The following is a 21525-nucleotide window of genomic DNA, read 5'->3' on the forward strand; positions in this document are numbered from 1 at the left end:
CATGCCTGTAGTCTCAGCTACTTGAGAGGCTGAGGCAGGTGACTGCTTGAACCTGGGATGTGGAGGTTGTAGTCAGCTCAGATTACGTCACTGCAATCCAGCCTGAGCAACAGAGCAAGACAGTGTCTCCAAAAAAAAAAAAATGGTGGCAGATGGCACGCAGACAGACTACATACATATATAGGAGGGGGAACTTGCAATTTTAAATTGTATATTCTTTTGCATTATTTAAATTTTTTAAATGAGCATATATTATTTTTTAAACTTTTTTAAATAAAGGAATTAGTTATTAAAAAACAAATAGCTGGGTCGAGCATGGTGGCTCACACCTGTAATCCTAGCACTTTGTGAGGCCAAGGCTGGAGGATGACTCACTCAGGAGTTCAAGATCAGCCTGGGCAATATGGTGAGAGCTTGTCTCTATTTAAAAACAAAAATAAAAACAGCAAGTCCTACACAATGTAGGAATAATCCCTTCTCTGACCAGGCTCTCTGAAGATTTTCAACCACAAGGACCGTATCACCATATAAGGAAATGCATACCATTGCCAAATAGCTCGTTATTAGAAAGTAATTTCTTATGATAAACAGAACTTGCCTTTTCTATATCTTCTAGCCATCAGTCCTATTTCCAACTCTATTCCTAAAGTTGTACTGCCCAACAATGGTAGCCACTACCCACATGTGGCTATTAGGCACTTAAAATGTAGCTAGTCCAAATTAAGACACAAGCGTAAAATATAAGTGTTCGAAAATATGTTATGAAAAAACACCAAACAACTCATTAATGTTTAATATTGTGTTAAAATACTTCAGATAAATCAAATCCAGTAAAATATACAAAAATTAATTTCACCTGTTTCTTTTTATCTTTTTAATGTGGCTAATAGAAAATTTTAAATTATATATGTAAGTTCACATTATATTTTTACCGAATAGCAATGTTCTATAGGATACCACCTCAAAAAATTGTGGAACGCTATCATGACAACCACAACCCTTACTCTAGCTCACATCCTGACAAGGCCATTAGTGTTGAGCGAATACACCAAAAGATCTATCTTAGCAGAAACAGATTACACAGAACTAGAGAAATGATGTACAGCCGGGTTAAAATAGACTTAAGAGTCATCTGCATGATCCACTCAAACTATGACGATGGGCAATTGACTACACAGTGCAGAAAGAGTCAAGAACTGAGAGATTTAACCTTAGAAACACCTAGAATTTAGTAGGCAGAAAGAAGGAGTTGGTAAAGGAGATTTTAAAAATAAAAGATTTGAGATGAGAAAATCAAAAAAGCCCACTGTTATGAATAGCTTCAAGGAAAGGCTGGTGACAAACAGAAAAGGAATGAGAACTGAGGATAATGGGCCATCATTAGGGAACTCTCGAAAATTCTTTGGTCTTTCCTATTTAGAAGGAATCTAAAAGATTTCAACCTACACAGCCCTTACTTGGCAAGACCTTCTAGAACTGCTGGCAGGAGAGGTGACCTCTGGGCCTTCTTCAATATTCTGAAGTAGGTTACAAACACAATATTCAGAGTCTCTGTGTGCTGGCAGAGGAGACAGACAAAATGACTTTAGGATAACCTGGTATGCTTTCTCCTGAGTGAGCATAAGTATGACTTCAACAGGTTAACTTCTTTTTCCCTACCCATCCCTCCCCACAATGCAATCTTTGAAATTTTTAACAAAACAGAATGAAGATATACACCCTGTGACTGCATAAAACTAGCACTGATCACATCAGTTTCCCGCACATCACAAAAGTCACACATCTAAGCCTCATGAAAGAAACCAAAATTACACAGCTACAAGCTGAAACAATAAATTTCTAGTTTAAACAACTTAACGCATTTTAAAAGCATAACAGAATATGAAACTGCCTACCAGTTTAAGTTTTTTCTCAGTACTCTCTGAAGCTTCTGCCTCTCGAAGCTCTCGCTCTAGTTTCTCTTCTGCTTTCTTCCACTGAAAATAGATTGAAAAACAAAAATCTAGAGCATATACCACAGAGTGAAAAAAGCACAGGCAGAATACGTAAATGTCATAAAACACATACAGTAATACCACATATTGTCTATGAATGCAAATATAAACAAAGTAGAGAAACATGGACGGGAAGTATATACAAACCAAATTAAAGATGGTGTCTCCTGGGAAGAAGGTAGAAGAATGAGATTGGAGAGAGAAAAGAAATTTCTACTCTCTCACCTATGGTTTCTTTCTTTTCCAGGAAAAAAACTAAAGTAAATCTATTAATATTTGCTCATTCTGAATAGCAGATATCTGGGATATGCTATCATTTTCTATTATTAAAGTTTTTCAAAAAAGAAAAAAAAAAGGAAAGAACATGTTGAGCCCAAAAATAATGGCTAGGATTAAATCATCTATAACTTGGAAGCCAGTCACCAACAATACTTCCCCAACACATTTACATACAATGCATAAAACTGGACCCTATAAAGAAATTCAATAAAATATCCTTTTTTTTTTCTACTTCCTAATGCTGTAAGAGCAGTAAATGATAATTTCTAAGCTGCCTGAGGCACAGGGAACTGAAAAATTGTTTCCTTCTCTCATGAGAAGTTGTTAAAGAGCTGCCATGTTCTTATTGGTCTTTGTTTCCTCACCTCATCTATACACATGCTCTTCCTAAAAGAGCTATCCAACCTGCATTAGGATAGTATAATATAAATAGTTAAAATATGCATCTTCTTTTGTTCACAATTATTAAGTCTATTTTGATACTTCCATCATGTTTTCAAAATTAGACCCATTCAAAGATGAATATCCCCAGAGATTACTTTTGTTTTTACAAGCAACTTGATCACTCTAATAAACTGTTTAGAAATGTTCTGAGATGTGATGATAACAATAATAGTGATGATGGTGGTGGTACTAAAACTAAGGTTTATAAAGCCTGCCAAGTGTTTTATATGCATCATCTCATTTAACCTGCACGATTACCCTGCAAGGTAGGTACTATTACTAGCCCCGTTTATCAAAAAATAAATAAATAAATAAATAAAGTTTCCAAAGTTTCAGTAAATAAACAAGGGGCTGAAATTTCAACCCAAGTTTAAAATACAAACCAACAAAGAAACAAGATTCAATGAACAGAAACTCACTTTGCTGCCAACTTCACGTGAATGCATCTTTTCTGTTAAGGAAGGAATCTGTGTATCACAACTCTAAATTGATCTAAAAAGCCAAAGGATAAAAGCCAGCATGGCAAAAATATCTTTTCATCTATTGCTCTCCTTGCCAATCATTATCAGTTAAAATTGATTTAAGAAAACATTTTTTTGCAGTAACAGGAAAAGATAAAATTCTCTAAATGATGTATTTCAAAACTTTTATGTTTATGATTTAACTATGATTTTTACGTGCGCCTATAAGTTTAATCTAAGATCAAATAAACAGAAAATTTAAATGAAACAAAAGGGGAAATAAGTCAAACCTTTCTCTGCATTCTTGATAGAGATTTTCTCTTTTCTTTGAAAGTCATAAATTTTTTTGGTTTATTAATGTCTTCTGTATCTTTTTTCACTTCTACTTCCTTGATTCTTAGGCATAAAAATGTTTTTAACATCTAATATTGGGGAAAAAACACAAATATACAGCTTAATATTTATACTGCCCTCAAAAACTTTACATAGAAAAGCATTTAACAGTGTTATTTCCCTCGTTCATGAAAAAACCTTCAAACATCTTTTACAACATTTTACACCAACTTCTTTTATCTCTATGCTATATTCAATAACTTGTGTCTATGGAAGGACGGGAGCAAACATACAAAACGGACGCTAGCAAATACTAACTAAATATACAAAACTTTCTTTGCAGTTTAATGAGTATGAGGAAGAGAGAACACATGCCAACAGGATGACAAAGAGAAAACAGGCCAGAAAAAGGTTTGGACCAGTATGGGAGAAGATACACAAATTGCTGGGCCCTATCCCCAGAGTTTCTGATTTAGTAGGTCTGAGTTGAGCCCCAGAATTTGCATTCTAATTCCCAGCTGATGCTGGTCTGGGGACAAAAATAAAAATTATTGCTTTATGCCATTCAAAAATTCAGAAACTAATTTGGAAACTGGTGTTTTGTGTGATACAGCAAACTTCTCATACTCAAACACTAAGAACAAAAGGGGTTTAAAATGCTACACTTTCTCTGGATGAAATCACCCTACCGACCTCCCGCAGGCACAGCAGCATTCCTGGAAAAAACCTTGAGAACTACAGGTTTGTATTATTTTGATGTTCCAATATGCACATTTGGAAGAAAGCTGAGTATTTGGGATTACACGGCTAAAAGCACAGAATGAAACAAGGAATAACTAAAGGCATAAAGAGTGAACCTGAAGTCATTCTAGGTATCAGAAAGACCAACTCCGAATATTTTGTAGGTACTGTATGTGCTCAAAATATCACCTACCAACGAAAAATAACTCCAAATCAAATGATGTAGTTTTTACTCTAGCATCACGAAAGTTAAAGAGCTTTCCTATGGCTGAATTTCATGTTCAAGCCTTATCTGATAGCTCTACAATTCTAAGTAAAGATGCTAAATATGCTCTGTTACTTTCATTTAATGTTTATAATTTTAGCAATTCAACTGAAATTAGATTTAAGAAAATAAAAAGGAATCTGATGCCAAAGGAAAACTGTGAAATCCAGAAATAAAATGGTAGAACAGCTTAACACCCAAAACTGTATTACTAAAAACAAATTAAAATATCTAAGACCTCAGTGAAGAAAACTATAAAATTTTACTTAAGAACATAAAAGAAGTCTTAAATAAATGGCAAGATATGATATTCTTGAATAGAAAAAATCAATTCTGTAAATATTTTAATTCATCCAAACTAATCAATACATTGAATCGATTCTAATCAGATTCTCTGTGTGGACTATTTTGAGGGAAGGAAGTGAAAAATGGATTCTAAATTGCCTGGAGTAATATACTGAAATAAATAAGAACATTGTGGAGAAAAAAGAATAGTCATGTCTTTTATCAATTATACCCTGATTATTATTGTACCAGATACCCAAATATACTATAGATACAACACAATAATTAAGCAGCATTTTATATCAGCAGAAAAAAAATGGTGATGAAATAACTGGCTGTCAAATTATTTCAAATATATACATAATATAAATATTTAATATATATTAAACTATATAAAAATATATATTCATTACATATATTAAACACAGATATTAAATCTGTAATCATACCACACACACAAAGATGTCAAATGGTTTAAATATTTAAATATAAAAATTAAAATTAAAAATCTCGGAGAGACTCCGTAAATTGGGATTGAGGAGACTATGTGCATAACAAAAAATATAGCTTCATATATAAGGCTCAATACAGAATTAAAAGGCAAAGTAAAAAAGAGAACAATCTGCAACCTATGTAACAGAGTTAATATTCTTTATGTAATGCAAGCTCCACAAACAGATAGTTTCGTTTCTTTTGTTACTATTTTATTCCCAGGACCTAAAAAAAGTGCCTGGCACATAGCAGATATTTATTAAAATGAATATGAACTAAAAACTCATCACAAGTCATTAAGACAATTACTTTAAGAGAAAAATTGACAAATAATAAGCAGGTAAAAAAAGTTTATATATATATAAACTTTTCACCTACCTGACTAACAAAGATTAAATAGTAACATTCTGAGCAGGTAGGAGGGAACTGACACTCATATTCCTAGCAGGAACACAGTGATTAAATGTTTCTGAACAACAATTTGAGTTTGTAAATGTGATTACTGTTGGATCCAGCATCTACATTTTATAAATTTAATTCACAGAATATTCACACAATATGAAAAAATAATATGGCCAAAATGTTCTCAACACTGACTGTGGCAGCAAAAATCTAGAAAAAACTCAGCTGTTCAACAATTAGGGCACACAATGGAATACTCTGGTAGGCATTAGAAAGAATGGGATAACCCTATATGTAAGTTCACAATATAGAAAATGAAAACTGTTCCAGAACAGTTTTCAAAGTATAAGCCCATTTTTTATTTTAAAATATAAGCAAGTATATATGACTATATCTGCAAAGAAAAACATCTAGAAGCATAAATACCAAACTGTTAATAGTATCAAACATTTCAGGAGTTGACATGTTAAACACTTAAGGAGCTTGAATACTTTTTACTTCACACACTTATAAGGAATAAATTCCTCATAACAACTGAAAATCAACTTTGTAATTTAAAAACAAAATGCAAAGTAAAAAAAGAAAGGCTCACCTCTGGCCTAACTTCGTAATTTCTGCCCTTCACAAAACCAGAAATCACTTTAATTACACCAAGAGAAGCTTGGCCTAATTTATCTTGCTTAAAGAGTTTCTTCACAGCTTCACAACACATTTCAGATATCTGAAAAATAAAATGTCACACTTAACCAGTGTTTCTCAACCTTAGCACTACTGACGTTTTGGGTAACAGAATTCTTTGTTGTAGGGGGACTGTCCTAGGATGTTTAAAAGCCTCCATGGACTTTCTCCACTAGATGCCAGTAGTTAAGACTCTATCGCCACCACAGTCATCACAATCAAAAATGTATGCAGACATTGCCTAATGTTCCCTGGGGGACAAATTTGCTTCCTGTTGTGAACCACTACACTAAACTTATGTTCAGATAATTTTCTTCAGATAGACAGTGTTTAATAAATTGACATTATTTTACCAATAAATAACTTCAGAAGAATTTTGTAGGGGGAAAAAAATCACATGGTGTATAATTTTCTTTTTTTATTCATTTATTTATTTTTTTGAGACAGAGTCTCGCTCTATTGCCCAGGCTGGAGTGCAATGGTGCAATCTCAGCTCACTGCAAGCTCTGCCTCCTGAGTTCATGCCATTCTCCTGCCTCAGCCTCCCAAGTAGCTGGGACTACAGGTGCCTGACACCACACCCTGCTAATTTTTTGTATTTTTAGTAGAGACGGGGTTTCACCATGTTAGCTGGGGTGGTCTCGATCTCCTGACCTCATGATCTGCCTGCCTCGGCCTCCCAAAGTGCTGGGATTACAGGTGTGAGCCACCGTGCCTGGCCCACATGGTGTATAATTTTCTAAGAAGGTCAGCAATAACCATTTACAGCAACTCACCAATTTTGACATGTCATTCATGAGAGGGACAATCAATACGATGATGTTGTTGTGAAAGTTAAAATGAGGTAGTGCCACCAACAGCTCACACAAGCTCTTCACAGCGACTTCTGCCAGTCCTTTGTATGCCTTTAAGGAAACTACATTACTTTTCTTCAGCTTCCTCTGCTTCCAATCTAATCAAAAGATAACTGTAGTTACTTTACTCATTGGTCAAAAGTTAAACTAATTGGCTTTCTTTTACAATCAATGTACATTTTAACACACATAAACACACACACACACACATTCCGACACCCCTTAAAAAAAGACTTCATACGCTGGGCACGGTGGCTCACACCTGTAATCCCAGCACTTTGGGAGGCCAAGGTGGGCAGATCACGAGCTCAGGAGATCGAGACCATCTTGACCAACATGGTGAAACCCCATCTCTACTAAAATCAAAAAAGAAAAAAAATTAGCCGGGCATGGTGGGTGGCACACGCCTGTAGTCCCAGCTATTCAGGAGGCTGAGGCAGGGGAATCACTTGAACCTGGGAGGCAGAGGTTGCAGTGAGCTGTGATTGCACCACTGCACTCCAGCCTGGTGACAGAGCGAGACATCGTCTCAAAAAAAAAAAAAAAGAAGAAGAAAAAAAGACTTCATAATGGCTCGATCTGCTTAGGAAAGGTCCAATATGGAGGCTACTAACTGCCACATATAGGAGGTAATTGAGCATTTGAAATGCAGCTAATACAAATTAAGATATACTCTAAGTATAAAATACACTCTAAGTATAAAATACAAACCAGATTTGAACTTAGTACTAAAAAAAACTGAGAATGTAAGACATTAATTTTTAAAATTGATTACATGTTGAAATGATAATCTGAATATATATAATGTACTATTAAAATTAATTTCATTGCTTTTTAGTGTGTCTGCGTTTTTTTTAAATGACATATGTGGCTCATGTTATAGTTCTATCAGACAGAGATGGTTGCACAAAGATCCCAGGAGCTTTCCAAACAGTTCAGAAATTCAAAAACAAAAGAAAAACTCCCAGGCCCTCTCACTGGAAGAACAAACACTAATAGGGTGCCAGCTGGAACACCAGAACACAGAAGCAATATCCATACTACCCACCCCCACCCCACTATACTCCACTACCTTTATGCCCTTATTAGGCCAACAGGAGTCAGTGGTCCTGTTTCAGCTGACAGCAATGGGTGATCTTAGTAAATAAGCTGGGTAAATGAGCCAATTAGGCCAAATGAAAGCACCTGGCCTAGGCAACCAACTGTCTTCCCTATTCCTACCCCTATTTTTTCTATGTCCTTCCTTTTCTGAAGAAAGAGTTTAAGAGTTTATCATCCCAAATAATTGACTCATAAATCCATTTTCAAGACATGCAAGTATCCATTTCTAGTTATCCTTCTATTTATTTATTCATTTCTTTTGAGACAGGGTCTCACTCTATCGCCCAGACTACAGTGCAGTGGCATAATCATAGCTCACTGCAGGCTCAAACTTCTGGACTCAAGTGATCCTCTCAGCTCAGATCTCCAGTAGCTGGGGCTCTATAGGCATGGGCCATCATGCCTAATTTTTTTTTTTTTTTTTTTTTTTTTTAGAGACAGGAGTCTCACTACATTCCCCAGGCTGGTCTCAAACTCCTGGCTTCGAGCAATCCTCTTGCCTCGGCCTCCAAAAGCACTGGGGTTACAAGTGTGACCCACCACGCCTGGCCTCTAGTTATCCTTCTTCCCTGACTACCATGCCTCCAAATAAAAAACAGCAGAATAAATCCCAACTGTTCATAACAATGTATTTTGTTAAATGCATTGTAGTCAACAAAAATACAACTACTTACTAAAAACTGCAGCAATAATACTAATAATTGATAAAATATAGTGTATAGTACATGCTAGGCACTGTTTAAAGCACCTCATATCTACAAACTCAGTTACTTCTTACAATAATCCTGGAAGGTAAGTACTATAATTATTTCCATTTTTTAGACACGAAAACTGAGACACAGAAAGACTATGTAATTTTCCCATCACATAGGTAGTAAGTGGTGGAGCCAGGATTTGACCCCTGGAAGTCTGACTCTAGATTCTGTTCCTGACCATACCTGCCTCTGACTACACAACACAGAACACTGTACAGAATTCACCTTCATGATCAAGGCTAAGTATGTTACAAACTTTGAAGATATGTTTAATATACCTTTAACCATTTGTTCCAGATTTTCCAAATAAAACTTGTATTGGCTAACCAGGCCTTCTTCAAATTCTCTTAACTTCTGGGTTTCTTTTCGGGTCTGAAAAGACCAAAAAGGTCAATCATTTTTTAAAATCAGAATATTAAAACCCCAAAATTAGTATAAAATATGGGTGTCTAGTATACACCCAGTACTATTTAAAAAAACAAAAAACAAAAAACGCGGCAGTCGTTTAGGCCAGGCATGGTGGCTCATGCCTGTAATCTCAGCACTTTGTGAGGCAGAGGCGGGTAGATCACCTGAGGTCAGGTGTTTGAGACCAGCCTGGCCAACGTGGGGAAACCCCGTCTCTACTAAAAGCACAAAAATTAGCTGGGCCTGGTGGCGCATGCCTGTGATCCCAGCTACTCAGGGGGCTGAGGCAGGAGAATCACTTGAACCCGGAAGGCAGAGGTTGCAGTGAGCCAAGATCACGCCACTGCACTCTAGTCTGGGTGACAGAGTAAAACTCTGCCTCAAAAAAAAAAAGTCTATCTCTCCAAAATGTTTAGTTATTTTAGATAGTAATTATATCTAGCAGTCTAGCATTACCTTAGTAGATTTTTCTGCTTCTGTGAGGGGCCGGATTTTATATGAAGGAGTAATATCTTTAAATAACTCCATCAGAGAAACAATTACCAGCTTTCGAACAGTAACAGCCACATCAGGATCTTGTTCCATCAACATAGAACGTAATTCTTTCAATTTTTTAATCTGTTAAAGAAATAGCTTATAAAGCTGGAGAAATCATGACGAAACAATTATGAACAAAAGACAACAGCCCCACATCCGGCAAAACAAGCGGAATTCACACAATGACTCCAAGTCTAGTCATGCCACACCAAACTCCAGACACTGCTCACTTTACCAAGAGATAAGTCACTAAAGTCATAAGGTAATTGTATTAGTCCGTTCTTGTGTTGCTAGAAAGAAATGCCTGAGGCTGGACAATTTATAAAGAAAAGAGGTTTATTTTGGCTTATAGTTCTGCAGGCTATAGAGGAAGCTCGGTGCCTGCGTCTACTCCTGGTGAGGCCTCAGGAAACTTACGATCAAGGCAGAAGGCAAAGGGGGAGCCAGGATGTCACAGGAAAGATAGGGGAGGTTCTAAGCTCTTTTAAACAACCAGCTCTCACATGAACTACCAGAGTGAGAAGTCACTTGTTACCACAAGGATGGCACCAAGCCATTCATGAGGGATCCACCCCTATAATCTAAACACCTCCCACCAGGCCCACTTCCAACATCAGAGGTCACATTTCAACATAAGATTTGGAGGGGACACACCTCCAAACTATATCAGTAATCATATTTTTGTCATATAGTTAGAAAAATACACACTTTAAAAAATTAGTTTACATTTATTATTTAGCTATTTTGGGAAATTCTTTTTTGCTGGATTTTCCTAAAGTACGTGTGTCCTATTTTTCTAAAAACGCTTTTCAAAATATACTAAAATGTTATATACATTAACCAAATATATCAGTCATACACATGAATTAATCAGGAATTACATGTAATATAGCCACATTAACTTGAGCTTCAAAGATAATTTCTATGATGGTTTCGACTGCTTTGATAAACTACTATTGTCTGTGAGCACAGGTTCCTGAGTAGAAGATCTGGGTTCCAATCCAGTGGCTGTTAAAATCTGGAACAAATCACTTGGGTTTTTTAAGGCTCAATTTTCCAGCTGTAAAATTAGATCAATCTCTTATGCCTATGGTTTTGTAATGATTGAGAGAATACACATAAGAAATATTCCAAATCTCTCTTCCCTAATTCTGCTCTAGATCTTCCCCTCACTTCATTAGAAAAGGACAAGTACTACTCCAAAGCATTCCCACATGAAATTTGCTTCTATAAATGTAAATAAGCTATTCTATCATTTGATAAACAAATACTTGTTATAATAGTATGCTGGGGACACCAGCATAACAATAATAATATCATTTTATATGACTTCACGTATATTTCATCATATAATCCTCACCACAAAGTTTTGAAAAAGACACTGTCCTTTTTTAGAGATGAAAGAGTCTTGGATAAATAACTTACCCAAAGTCTCACAGATAGTACTTATCAGGGCCAAGATTAAACCTCAGATTTCTCTAGTTCATGTGTCATAACCATCACTAACTCAACCACTATACACATGGCACAATAACACTTTACTTTAACTTTGGCTCTAGTTCACTTAAAATATTTTCAACTTACAAATATTCCTGAACTAATTCCATACACTTCCCCTGTAGCGCGCTTTTTAAAAACTCCACGGGTAAGTCAAGCAAATTTGCAAGCAGGTTCCTCCTCCCTAATACAATTTTATAAATTTAAACATTTTTAGAGTTATAATATGTCCAGTATTTTCATATATGAAGATGAGTAGAATAAGATTCAGAGAGTTTAAGTAACTTTTCTAGGATTACAAAAGAAATTAAGTTCAGACATAGCATTAAGCTAAGATTCTGTCTACTCTCTTACTCTAACCCAGCTACTATGTTTAGTTAATGCTTTTCCTTTTAGTGTATGCTTATAGGTAACAAGGGAATCTTAACAATTAGGCATTTACACCATACCTAATACAAAGAGCCTAAAGAAATGAATATTACCTACATTATTTTCTGGATCTGATAATATGGCAGATGCCAAGGCTGCAATATGCATCTTCTTCTCCTGTAATTTCTTCTTTCTCTCAATCAAATGTTCTTCTATGGTCAGCTCTTGAATAGGATCTTCAATGATCTCTAAAACAGATTAGATGTTCCCTTACATATTCCTCTGCTTACAAGTATCCAAGAATCTTAATAAAATATTTTTACAGTAATAATAATAATGACGACAGCTAAGAATTTTGTATTTATTACTACACATCATCTCCTCAACAATACAGGTACTATCATTAGACCCATTTTATAAATAAGAAAACTGAAGCAAAGGAAGAGAAAATAACTTGGCTAAGCTCATAAACCAAAGGGAAATAGGATTCAAACTCAGGCAGTCTGATTCTAGAACTTTTTTTTTTTTTTTGAGACAGGGTCTCACTTGGTCACCTAGGCTGGAGTACAGTGGCACTATCACAGCGTACTGCAGCCTCCACCTCCCAGGTTCAATTGATCCTCCCACCTCAGCCTCCCCAGTAGCTGAGACCATAGGTGAGCCACAATACCCAGCTAATTTTTGTGTTTTTTGTAGAGACGGGGTTTCACCATGTGGCCCAGACTGGTCTCAAACTCCTGGGCTCAAGTGATCCTCCCACCTCAGCATCCCAAAGTGCTGGGATTACAGGCATGAGCCAGTGCAACCAGCCTAGAGCTCATATTCTTAGCTTCTATGCTAATAAGCCCAAAATAATTCATATTAATTAACAAATAGGATAATCCTATTTAGTTTTTTTTAAGTACAGAATATTCTCCTTTGTTTTTAACACTATATATTACTTTATACAAACTAATACTTCATAGTTTTGGGCTACAGAAAAACATGTCCACCTTAGGAAATTCATAGGGAACTAGATTTAATCAACACTAGCATAATCTGTAATGGTTTTATGATGGGTGACTGAAAACAGTTAAACAGTTGACCTGTAATTCATTTTTGCTATTAATGAGGTCTGCTACGCGAAAGTAAAATTTAACTAGATTGTTCTGTCACAAATTCCAAACTAATACAATTTCAAACAATAAAATGCATTATTTCAGTTCAACTTTGATTAAATGGTCCTAGGTAATAGAAACTGACATTCAATTATATGAAACATATACAAGTATAATTGTGCTAGAAACAAACCAAAATGACTTCATACTACAGAATCGCTTTTGTAATTTAAAGCTAAAAAGTTAACAGTTATTTCTAAGTAGGTCTTTCTCTTACAATTAAAAGGAATTCAGAACAGTAATAATTAACAAGACACACTTCTTGTATGCCTAGATATTACAAATACGATTGTGTAAATTTTTCCATAATCAAAAAAATAATCTATTAATAATTCCACAAGATGAAGCTTTCAAATGTGGAAAAATGTTCAAAGTGACCTTGAAATGAGCAGTACTCCAAAATGTACCTTCCAGATTTCATCTAAAATTAACTCACATTTACTTTTACGCAAAAAAATTAATTCTCAATTAACAATTTAGTACCTGTAAAGACATATTACCTTCCTCAAGTTCCCTCTCTTCTTCTTGATCCTCTTCATCTTTGTTACTATCAGTAACTATATGGAAAACATGTGTATTAAAACTGTGATATATACTTAAGTGGTAAAAACTGTAAAGAAATGCTAGGAGGTGATTACGATAAAACTCAGGATAGCAGTTACTTTTATGGGAAGAACACAATTAGTGACTGAGGTGAGCACAAGGGAGGATTCTGGAAGCTAGCAGTAGTTTTTTTTCTTGTCTGGATAGTAGTTTTATAGGTATGCGCTTTGTTATAAACCATGTAAATTCACATCTTTGATATCTGAACTTTTCTGTTTTATTTCACATACAAAAGAAGATACATTAAAAAAGAAAGCTAATCAAGAACAGTTAATATGCTCTAATTTTAGAAACAACAAAATTTAGTGAAAAGAAAATCACCTGAACCTTGTAGCGTCAGTTGTCCTCACAGTACAAATTGGTACCTGAGATAATCTATAATTCTGGCCCAAATCATCAAGCTTGCTATAAGACTAATTGAATATTTTGTAGATATGGGTAAAATTAAAGTAAAATTAGATTTTGAGTGAAAAAAAACACATGATATCAGTAAGGGGGTAAAAGTTCAACTAATATTACCAGTTTATTAGATTCACCTGGCTTCTCCCTAGTCTGTGGGATTATACCACTTTTATCTTTGATAGGAAGTAAATGAATCAGTTCCTTCTCTGGTGCAGTTTGCAGAGTTCTTGGTATTTTTTCATATTTATCTATAATGCGTTCATGCTTCCGTTTCTTCGCATGAACAGGCTCACTGCAGGGGAAAAAAAGATCAATTTTCAGTCTTAATAGATCTAAAAAGTTATCTAGAGACCTATCATTTCAAAAGTACAGAAAAACCACCAGCCAACTTTCAATAGGTATATGGATATTAGCACTTAGGCTAGTGTCTGGCACATAGCAGGCACTCAAACAGCAAATGAATAAATAAAATGGGTAAACAACCTACCACACAAACTCAAACTTTGGCTACATCCAGTTTTCCCTCTAGATGCAAAATAAAGGTGAAAGTTACAGCAGATTCTTTTTGAAGAACAGTTCATAAAACCAAGTGTGACTCTTACTTTCCCAAAATCTTCAGAGTATAGCATAGACTTTGGAGTTTAAAAGGTCCAAGTTTAAATTCCAGATCCTTGTGACTGCAGGGAACCATCAGTTTCCTCTCTGGAAATGGGAATAAGACCTACCAGCAGGGTAATGAGGATTAAGTGAAATCATAGCCGTAAAGAACTCAGAACTGTTCTGCCAATACCTCAAAGTGAGAACAGCATTCTTCCTCCATTCACTCTACTTCACTATTCAGACTCAAAAGAAAGATGTACATTAAATGAAATCAGCTTGTCTTATACATGAACCTCCTTTATTTAGGAAATAAGCTAAATAATACTTTATTCTTTGTAAACATTGTGCTCAAAGATGAACACCTTGAACCACCTAAGTGAAATTCAGAACCAAGTTTTTAACACTAAATGGATATGAATAATTATAACCCAAACGAAGTATTACCTAGAAGAAAGATCTCTTGTTAGAAAAGATGCTCTTTGTCCTAAATCCTTCATTAACTGTAAGTCATCTTCATCCATCATATCTAAAGGAAGGGCTTCTTCTTCTTCCTCTTCTTCCCTCTCAATCCTTTTACCTGTACCACACACACACACAAAGAAAAATTAGAAACAAGTATCAGAGATGTAGAACTCTCTGCATTTTGGGTTTAAACAGGAAAAGCTTACACTTTCTGAAGCAATCCTCCCACTCCAGCCTCCCAAAATGCTGAGATTACAGGGGTGGGCCATGGCTCACAGCTGAGCCCAGTGTTTCTAAATGGAAGAACTACTGATATGCTAGGCAAACAATTCTTTGTCGTACTGGGATGTTCTGAGTCTGGAAAAATGCTAGCATCTCTGACTCCTGCAATCTAAATGCCGATAGCATTCCCAGGTTATTGTAACAACCAAAAACTAAATGTCTCCACATACTCTGAAATGCCTTTCAGGACATTTGAAAACCAATGACTTAGCCCCTCAGCTCCTTCTCATCTCCAATTACTTTCACTTCGTATTCCATTTCAGCCAGCCTCTCTAATAGCCACATTCCAAACCCTGGTGCTCACCCCTCTCTCTGACCACAAGCTTTTATCCTTCCAGTTCCCATTCAGTTACTTCCACAGCACTTCTTCCTTAACCAATTATGTAACCTTTCAATCCACTGACCACTCCACTTTCTATCTACCAGTGTGTTCTGTCTTCACTCCCTCACTTAGACTGCAAGATTATCACTTCAACCACACTCTTGCCAATATCCTCAACTATTTTTCTTTCAATACTTCAGGCACTCACATCTAACAAAATCCCAACAACAGATCATTCTAACTTCTCTTTCTGCTCACTGTCTGCGTCTTGCTCTCTTTCTCCATCTCCTCTTTTTATTAAAAAAGTCAACTAAGTGCCAGGCACTATTTGAAGTACTGAGGATTCAACTATGAATAAAACAATCTTAGCATCTTTCCTAGTAGAACTTACAATTCTTCCTGACCCATTAAAACTCGTAAATCTTGGCTGAGCACGGTGGCTCACACCTGTAATCTTAACACTTTGGGAGGCCGAGATGGGTGGATTGCTTGAGGCAAGGAGTTCAAAACCAGCCTGGCCAACATGGTGAAACCCCATCTCTACTAAAAATACAAAAAATTAGTGAGGCGTGTTGGCGCATGCCTGTAATCCTAGCTACTTGGGAAGCTGAGGCAGGAGAATCACTTGAATCCCGTAGGCAGAGATTGCAACGAGCAGAGCAGAGATTGCAATGAGCAGAGCAGAGATTGCAATGAGCAGAGCAGAAATCGCCACTGAACTCCAGCCTGGGCAACAAGTGTGAAACTCCGTCTCAAAAAAAAAAACAAAAAAAAAAAACCTAGTAAATCTTGCTATATAAATGTACACACTGCACAGAATGGCACTCCTATCTACTTTAAATGAGCCTTCTAAATTTAATAATCCCATTAAAAAATGGGCAAAAGATATGAATAGACATTTCTCAAAAGAAGACATACAAATGGCAAGCAGGTATATGAAAAGGTGCTCAACATCACTGATCATCAGGGAAATGTAAATCAAAATTACAATGAGATATCATCTCATCCTAGTTAAAAAGGCTTTTATCCAAAAGACAGGCAGTAACAATGCTGGCAAGGATGTAGAGAAAAGGGAACTCTCATACACTGTTGGTGGGAATGTAAATTAGCACAACCACTATGGAGAAAAGTTTGGAAGTTCCTCAAAAAACTAAAACTAAAAATGGAACTACTATATAATCCAGCAATCCCACCCACTGCTAGGCATGAATCCAAAAAAAAAAGAAATCAGTATACCCAACAGATATCTGCACTCCCATGTTCATTCAGCACTATCCACAAGAGCCAAGATTTGGAAACAACCTAAGTGTTCATAAACAGATGAATGGATAAAGAAAATACGGGGCCAGGCGCAGTGGCTCATGCCTGTAATCCCAGCACTTTGGGAGGCCAAGGCGGGCAGATCACTAGATCAGGAGATCAAGACCATCCCAGCCAACATGGTGAAACCCCGGCTCTACTAAAAATACAAAAATCAGCCAGATGTGGTGGTGTGCGCCTGTAATCCTAGCTACTCGGGAGGCTAAGGCAAGAGAATCACTTGAACTGGGGAGTTGGGGGTTGCAGTGAGCCGGGATCGTGCCACTGCACTCCAGCCTGGCAACAGAGAGAGACTCCATCTCAAAAAATATATAATAATAATAATAATAATAATAATAAAAGAAACTATGGTACATGTACACAACATAGTATTATTCAGCCACAAAAAAGAATGAGATCCTGTGTGCAACAACATGGATGAAACTAAAGGCCATTATGCTAAGTTAAACAAGCTAGGCACAGAAAGACAAATTTCACATGTTCTCACTTATTTGTAGTAGCTAAAAATTAAAACAACTGAACTCATGAAGAGAGTAGAATGATGGTTACCACTGGCTGGGAAAGGCAGTTGGAGGAGATAGGAGTAGGGATGGTTAATGGGTACAAAAATACACTTAGATAGAAAAAGATCTAGTATTTGATAGATAGGATGACTATAGTCAACAATAATTTATTTTATGTTTTAAAATAACTAAAAAAGTATAACTGGATTGTTCGTAACACAAAGATAAATGCTTGAGGTGATGGATACCACATTTACTCTGATGTGATTATTATGCATTGTATGCCTGTATCAAAGTACCCCATGTATCCCATAAATATATACACCTACTATGTACCCACAAAATTAGAAAAAAAAAAAACTTTAGCTGGGTGCTGTGGCTCACCCTTGCAATTCCAGCACTTTTGGAGGCTGAAGCAGGAGGACTGCCTGAGCCCAGGAGGTCAAGGCTGTAGTGGGCTATTTTTTGCACACTGCACTCCAGCCTGGGTGACAGAACAAGACCCTATTTAAAATAATAATAATAATTTTTTAAAAATGGACCTGAGAAGACTGAATAGTTGTTTAATAATCTGATATAGTCAAATAAGAATACCCTAAAAGTACCAGTAAAGTTGTAGAACTAGCCTGACTCAAAATAGTCATATTCCTTACATGTTTTGAGTACTTAAGAATTTTTAGATAGTTTTACAAAATAACCATGACAATTACAACTCAATTTCACCCCAAGTTTCCACATGAAAAGAAAGCCAGAAGTTTAGAAGTGTACCTTGGCAATACTGTGAAGAATGAACCAGAGACAAGCAATGTTTTTACCTTACCTAACTGCTGGTGAATGGGAAAGTGGCAGCACTGGCACACTGCCCAATATTTATGTAACTGAGTACTTTCAGTTTGTTTTCCCAAGTAGTGCATCTTCAGATCTGCTTTCCAGACAAACTAAAAGCACAAGCTTGAATGAATACTGTATTGAAACGTTTTCTCATACTGACTGTGATAAAGCATATATGCTTTATAGCAGTCCTATAGGACTACTATCCTTACCCACTCTAGGAAGATCTGAGAACAAGAAAAGCAATTACTAGAAAGCAAAGTTATTTCCATGAAGAACACTTCAGAATAAATCAATGGAAACCAGAGCACATGATGTTTTCACAATTACCTGGTCGCTTTTCCTTTGGGTTCTCCAATGGAATGGGTTTCTTAGACACAGCATCTTTCACAGCTTGCCTTAGTTTCCTCTGTTCTTTTCGGTACTTCTTGAGAGTGCTTTGTTGTTTAAACTGCTTATTTTTTAGCTTGTTTTCAAGTTTGACTTTACTAGTTTTTATTAACTTGCGAAAGCTTGGGATCTGTTTTTTATTTCTTCTCTAGAAAATAACAGAAAGAATACTGCATACCCAGAAACTTATTTTTTAAATCAGGTTAAAGAGAACTGATTACAAATTTCATTAGACCAATTCCACAATTTCAATGTCCCACAGCCACAGACTTGCATATAAAAGCTAAAACCAAACGATGGCTTTAATCCTACAGAAGAGCGCTACAGCATCAGTTATTCAATCCCAATCCACAGCAATTCAAAGGGTTCTACGATCCCCAAACAGGTTAAGAACCACTGATCTAGTAGTGGTAAGTGGCTATTCAAGGCTAGTTTAACACATCTGTAGTTTAACACATTCAAAGCAAAATGCTGGCTGTCTTTAATAAAATTTACATTTATCTACGATTTTATTATTTACAAAGTGCTCCAACAAATCACCTCTAACAGCCTAGTTGAGTACTGACTGCTGTTATCCTCATATTACTGATGAAGCTGCCAAAAGACCCATAAACTAAGGAGGGCAAAACTGAATTCGGATCTTTGGACTCCACTTCTCTTGCTGGTGACTCCTCATTCAGAAATCCCAAAGTTAGTCCTGAACCCCAGGACTACCTCTTATTTTCTGTGAGAACCAGGACAAATCACTTGCTTTTCTATCTCTTTACCCTTCATGGGTACCGTGACTCACATTATAAACTCGCTGAGGGTAGGACCCTGCTTCTCATTTGTGAAAAACGAGTTCGAAAGACGGTCTTGAAAAATTCCTTCAAAGTATGAAATCCCACGCATGCAAAACTCCGTGCCTGTCTCTTCGTGATACTCTGAAGTCGTGCGCGCACACAGTGGGTAACCAAGGATGAGCTCGGTGTAAGGAATGGAAAGCCCCCAGTCTAAACCACCGCCCCCTAGACACGGGTGAAAACCTGCCTAAAAGCTAACTCAGGCAGTGACTCTATCACCCGGAGGGGCCCTAGGCCGCGGCGACCGGGCTTTTGAGGACACTTACCGCTTTCATCCTTAGGCCTTAAATGAATGCCGGCCAGACAAGTTCACCAGAAGCAGGGTTACTACAGAAATCCCGGGGAATGACACACGTGCCGAAGCCCCTACACTACCAGAGCCGGAAGCGGCCTTCAGTCCCTCCCAATCCTCCGCCGCCGGAAGTGAGGGCGGGATTTCCGTAGACAGCTTCGGGCTCGCGCCCTCTCGCGGTGACTGTCTCGCGGCCCTGGGCCGGTTGCGCCCCGGCGTGCGCGCGCGGACTGGCACGAGGGAAGCCCCGAGGGCGTCGGTGCCAAAGGCGGGAAGCCGGGCGGGAGGGGCGCATTTTGCAAGGTTATCTGAGTATGATTCTTTGACTCTCGCCCTATTTATTTCTTTTAAAACCTTGGGGAAATCGGGCTCCTCCTCTCAGAATGAGAGGACTTGGTTTTTCGGTCACCTCGTTGCATTTTGTGCCTCTCCTCACGTTGCTTATCTCATGCTGTTATAGATACTGATTTTCGTAGTCTTTTTCCTCCATACAGTCCTGAGGGCAGAAAGAAGCTTATTTTTTGTGTGTAATGCCTACCCCTCGACGGACATTCTGGCCGTGTTTGTAGCATGGCGAATGATTTCTCATCAGCCTTGGTCACTTAAAAGTCTGTGATTCTTAGTGTTTTATTTTGCAATTTTTTTTTTTTGCTTTAATTTTTGACCATTAGCTGATAAAGAACTGTATCCGTGGCTGGGTGCGGTGGTTCACGCTTGTAATCCCAGCACTTAGGGAGGCCGAGGCGGGTGGATCACCTGAGTTCCAGGATTTCGAGACCAGCCTGGCCAACATGGTGAAACCCTGTCTCTACTAAAAATACAAAAATCAGCCAGACATGGTGGCGTGCGCCTGTAATCCTAGCTACTCGGGAGGCTGAGGCAGGAGAATCGCTTGAACCCAGGAGGCAGAGGTTGCAGTGAGTCGAGATCACACCACTGCACTCCAGCCTGGGTGACAGAGCAAGACTGTCTAAAAAATAAAAATAAAAAAAAAAACTGTATCTGCATTTCAGTATCTTACAACTTTGGGTAAATTCTGTCTGCTTAGTAATTTCACCAAAGTCGTTTTTTGTTTTTGTTTTTTGAGACGGAGTCTTGCTCTGGCGCCCAGGCTGGAGTGCAGTGGCGCAATCTGGGCTCATTGCAAGCTCTGCCTTCTGGGTTCACGCCATTCTCCTGCCTCAGCCTCCCGAGTAACTGGAACTACAGGCGCCCGCCACCACGCCCAGCTAATTTTTTTTGTATTTTTAGTAGAGACGGGGTTTCACCGTGTTAGCCAGGATGGTCTCGATCTCCTGACCTCGTGATCCGCCCACCTTGGCCTCCCAAAGTGCTGGGATAACAGGCATGAGCCACCGCGCCCGGCCTAAAGTCGTTCATTTTTACAGGAAGTTTTATGGATTGCAAGATTAAGAGTACCAAAGTGCTTGTCTCGCAAAGACTTTTTTTTCTCAATAAATTTAAGCATTCCACTTCAAGTTTTTTGTGGGTTTTTTTGAGTCTATGATTTTTGAGCATGGCCCTGACACAGAGTCTGGCCTCGCAGTCCTGAGCAGGTGGGAAAAGCCAGTAGTGCGGCTCAAAGGGTTCTGAGCCCCTTGAATAGTGTTGCTCTTAGAGAGAC

At 37.5% G+C, this 21525-nt stretch overlaps 1 protein-coding gene across 3 annotated transcripts in view; it reads right to left on the bottom strand.

Annotated features, from left to right (window-relative positions):
• Window positions 1–20898, bottom strand: part of NOC3L (NOC3 like DNA replication regulator) — a 51081-nt gene extending 30183 nt beyond the window's left edge. For all 3 annotated transcript variants that reach the window (XR_608285.3, XR_008620007.2, XM_003825379.4), the window contains exons 1-13: window positions 19876–20898; window positions 18708–18915; window positions 15102–15234; window positions 14192–14349; window positions 13553–13609; window positions 12013–12143; window positions 9949–10110; window positions 9363–9456; window positions 7151–7326; window positions 6289–6417; window positions 3469–3600; window positions 1896–1976; window positions 1458–1558 (exon numbers count right to left, since the gene is read on the bottom strand). Coding sequence is in view for 1 of the 3 variants with exons in the window: in XM_003825379.4 (XP_003825427.1) it covers window positions 1458–1558; window positions 1896–1976; window positions 3469–3600; window positions 6289–6417; window positions 7151–7326; window positions 9363–9456; window positions 9949–10110; window positions 12013–12143; window positions 13553–13609; window positions 14192–14349; window positions 15102–15234; window positions 18708–18915; window positions 19876–19884 (1571 nt within the window). In the remaining 2 variants the exon portion in view is untranslated. The remainder of the gene's footprint in view (window positions 1–1457; window positions 1559–1895; window positions 1977–3468; window positions 3601–6288; window positions 6418–7150; window positions 7327–9362; window positions 9457–9948; window positions 10111–12012; window positions 12144–13552; window positions 13610–14191; window positions 14350–15101; window positions 15235–18707; window positions 18916–19875) is intronic.
• Between the last annotated feature and the right edge of the window lie 627 nt (window positions 20899–21525).

This window comes from Pan paniscus, chromosome 8 (assembly GCF_029289425.2).
Source record: "Pan paniscus chromosome 8, NHGRI_mPanPan1-v2.0_pri, whole genome shotgun sequence".
Classification (NCBI taxonomy): domain Eukaryota; kingdom Metazoa; phylum Chordata; class Mammalia; order Primates; family Hominidae; genus Pan; species Pan paniscus.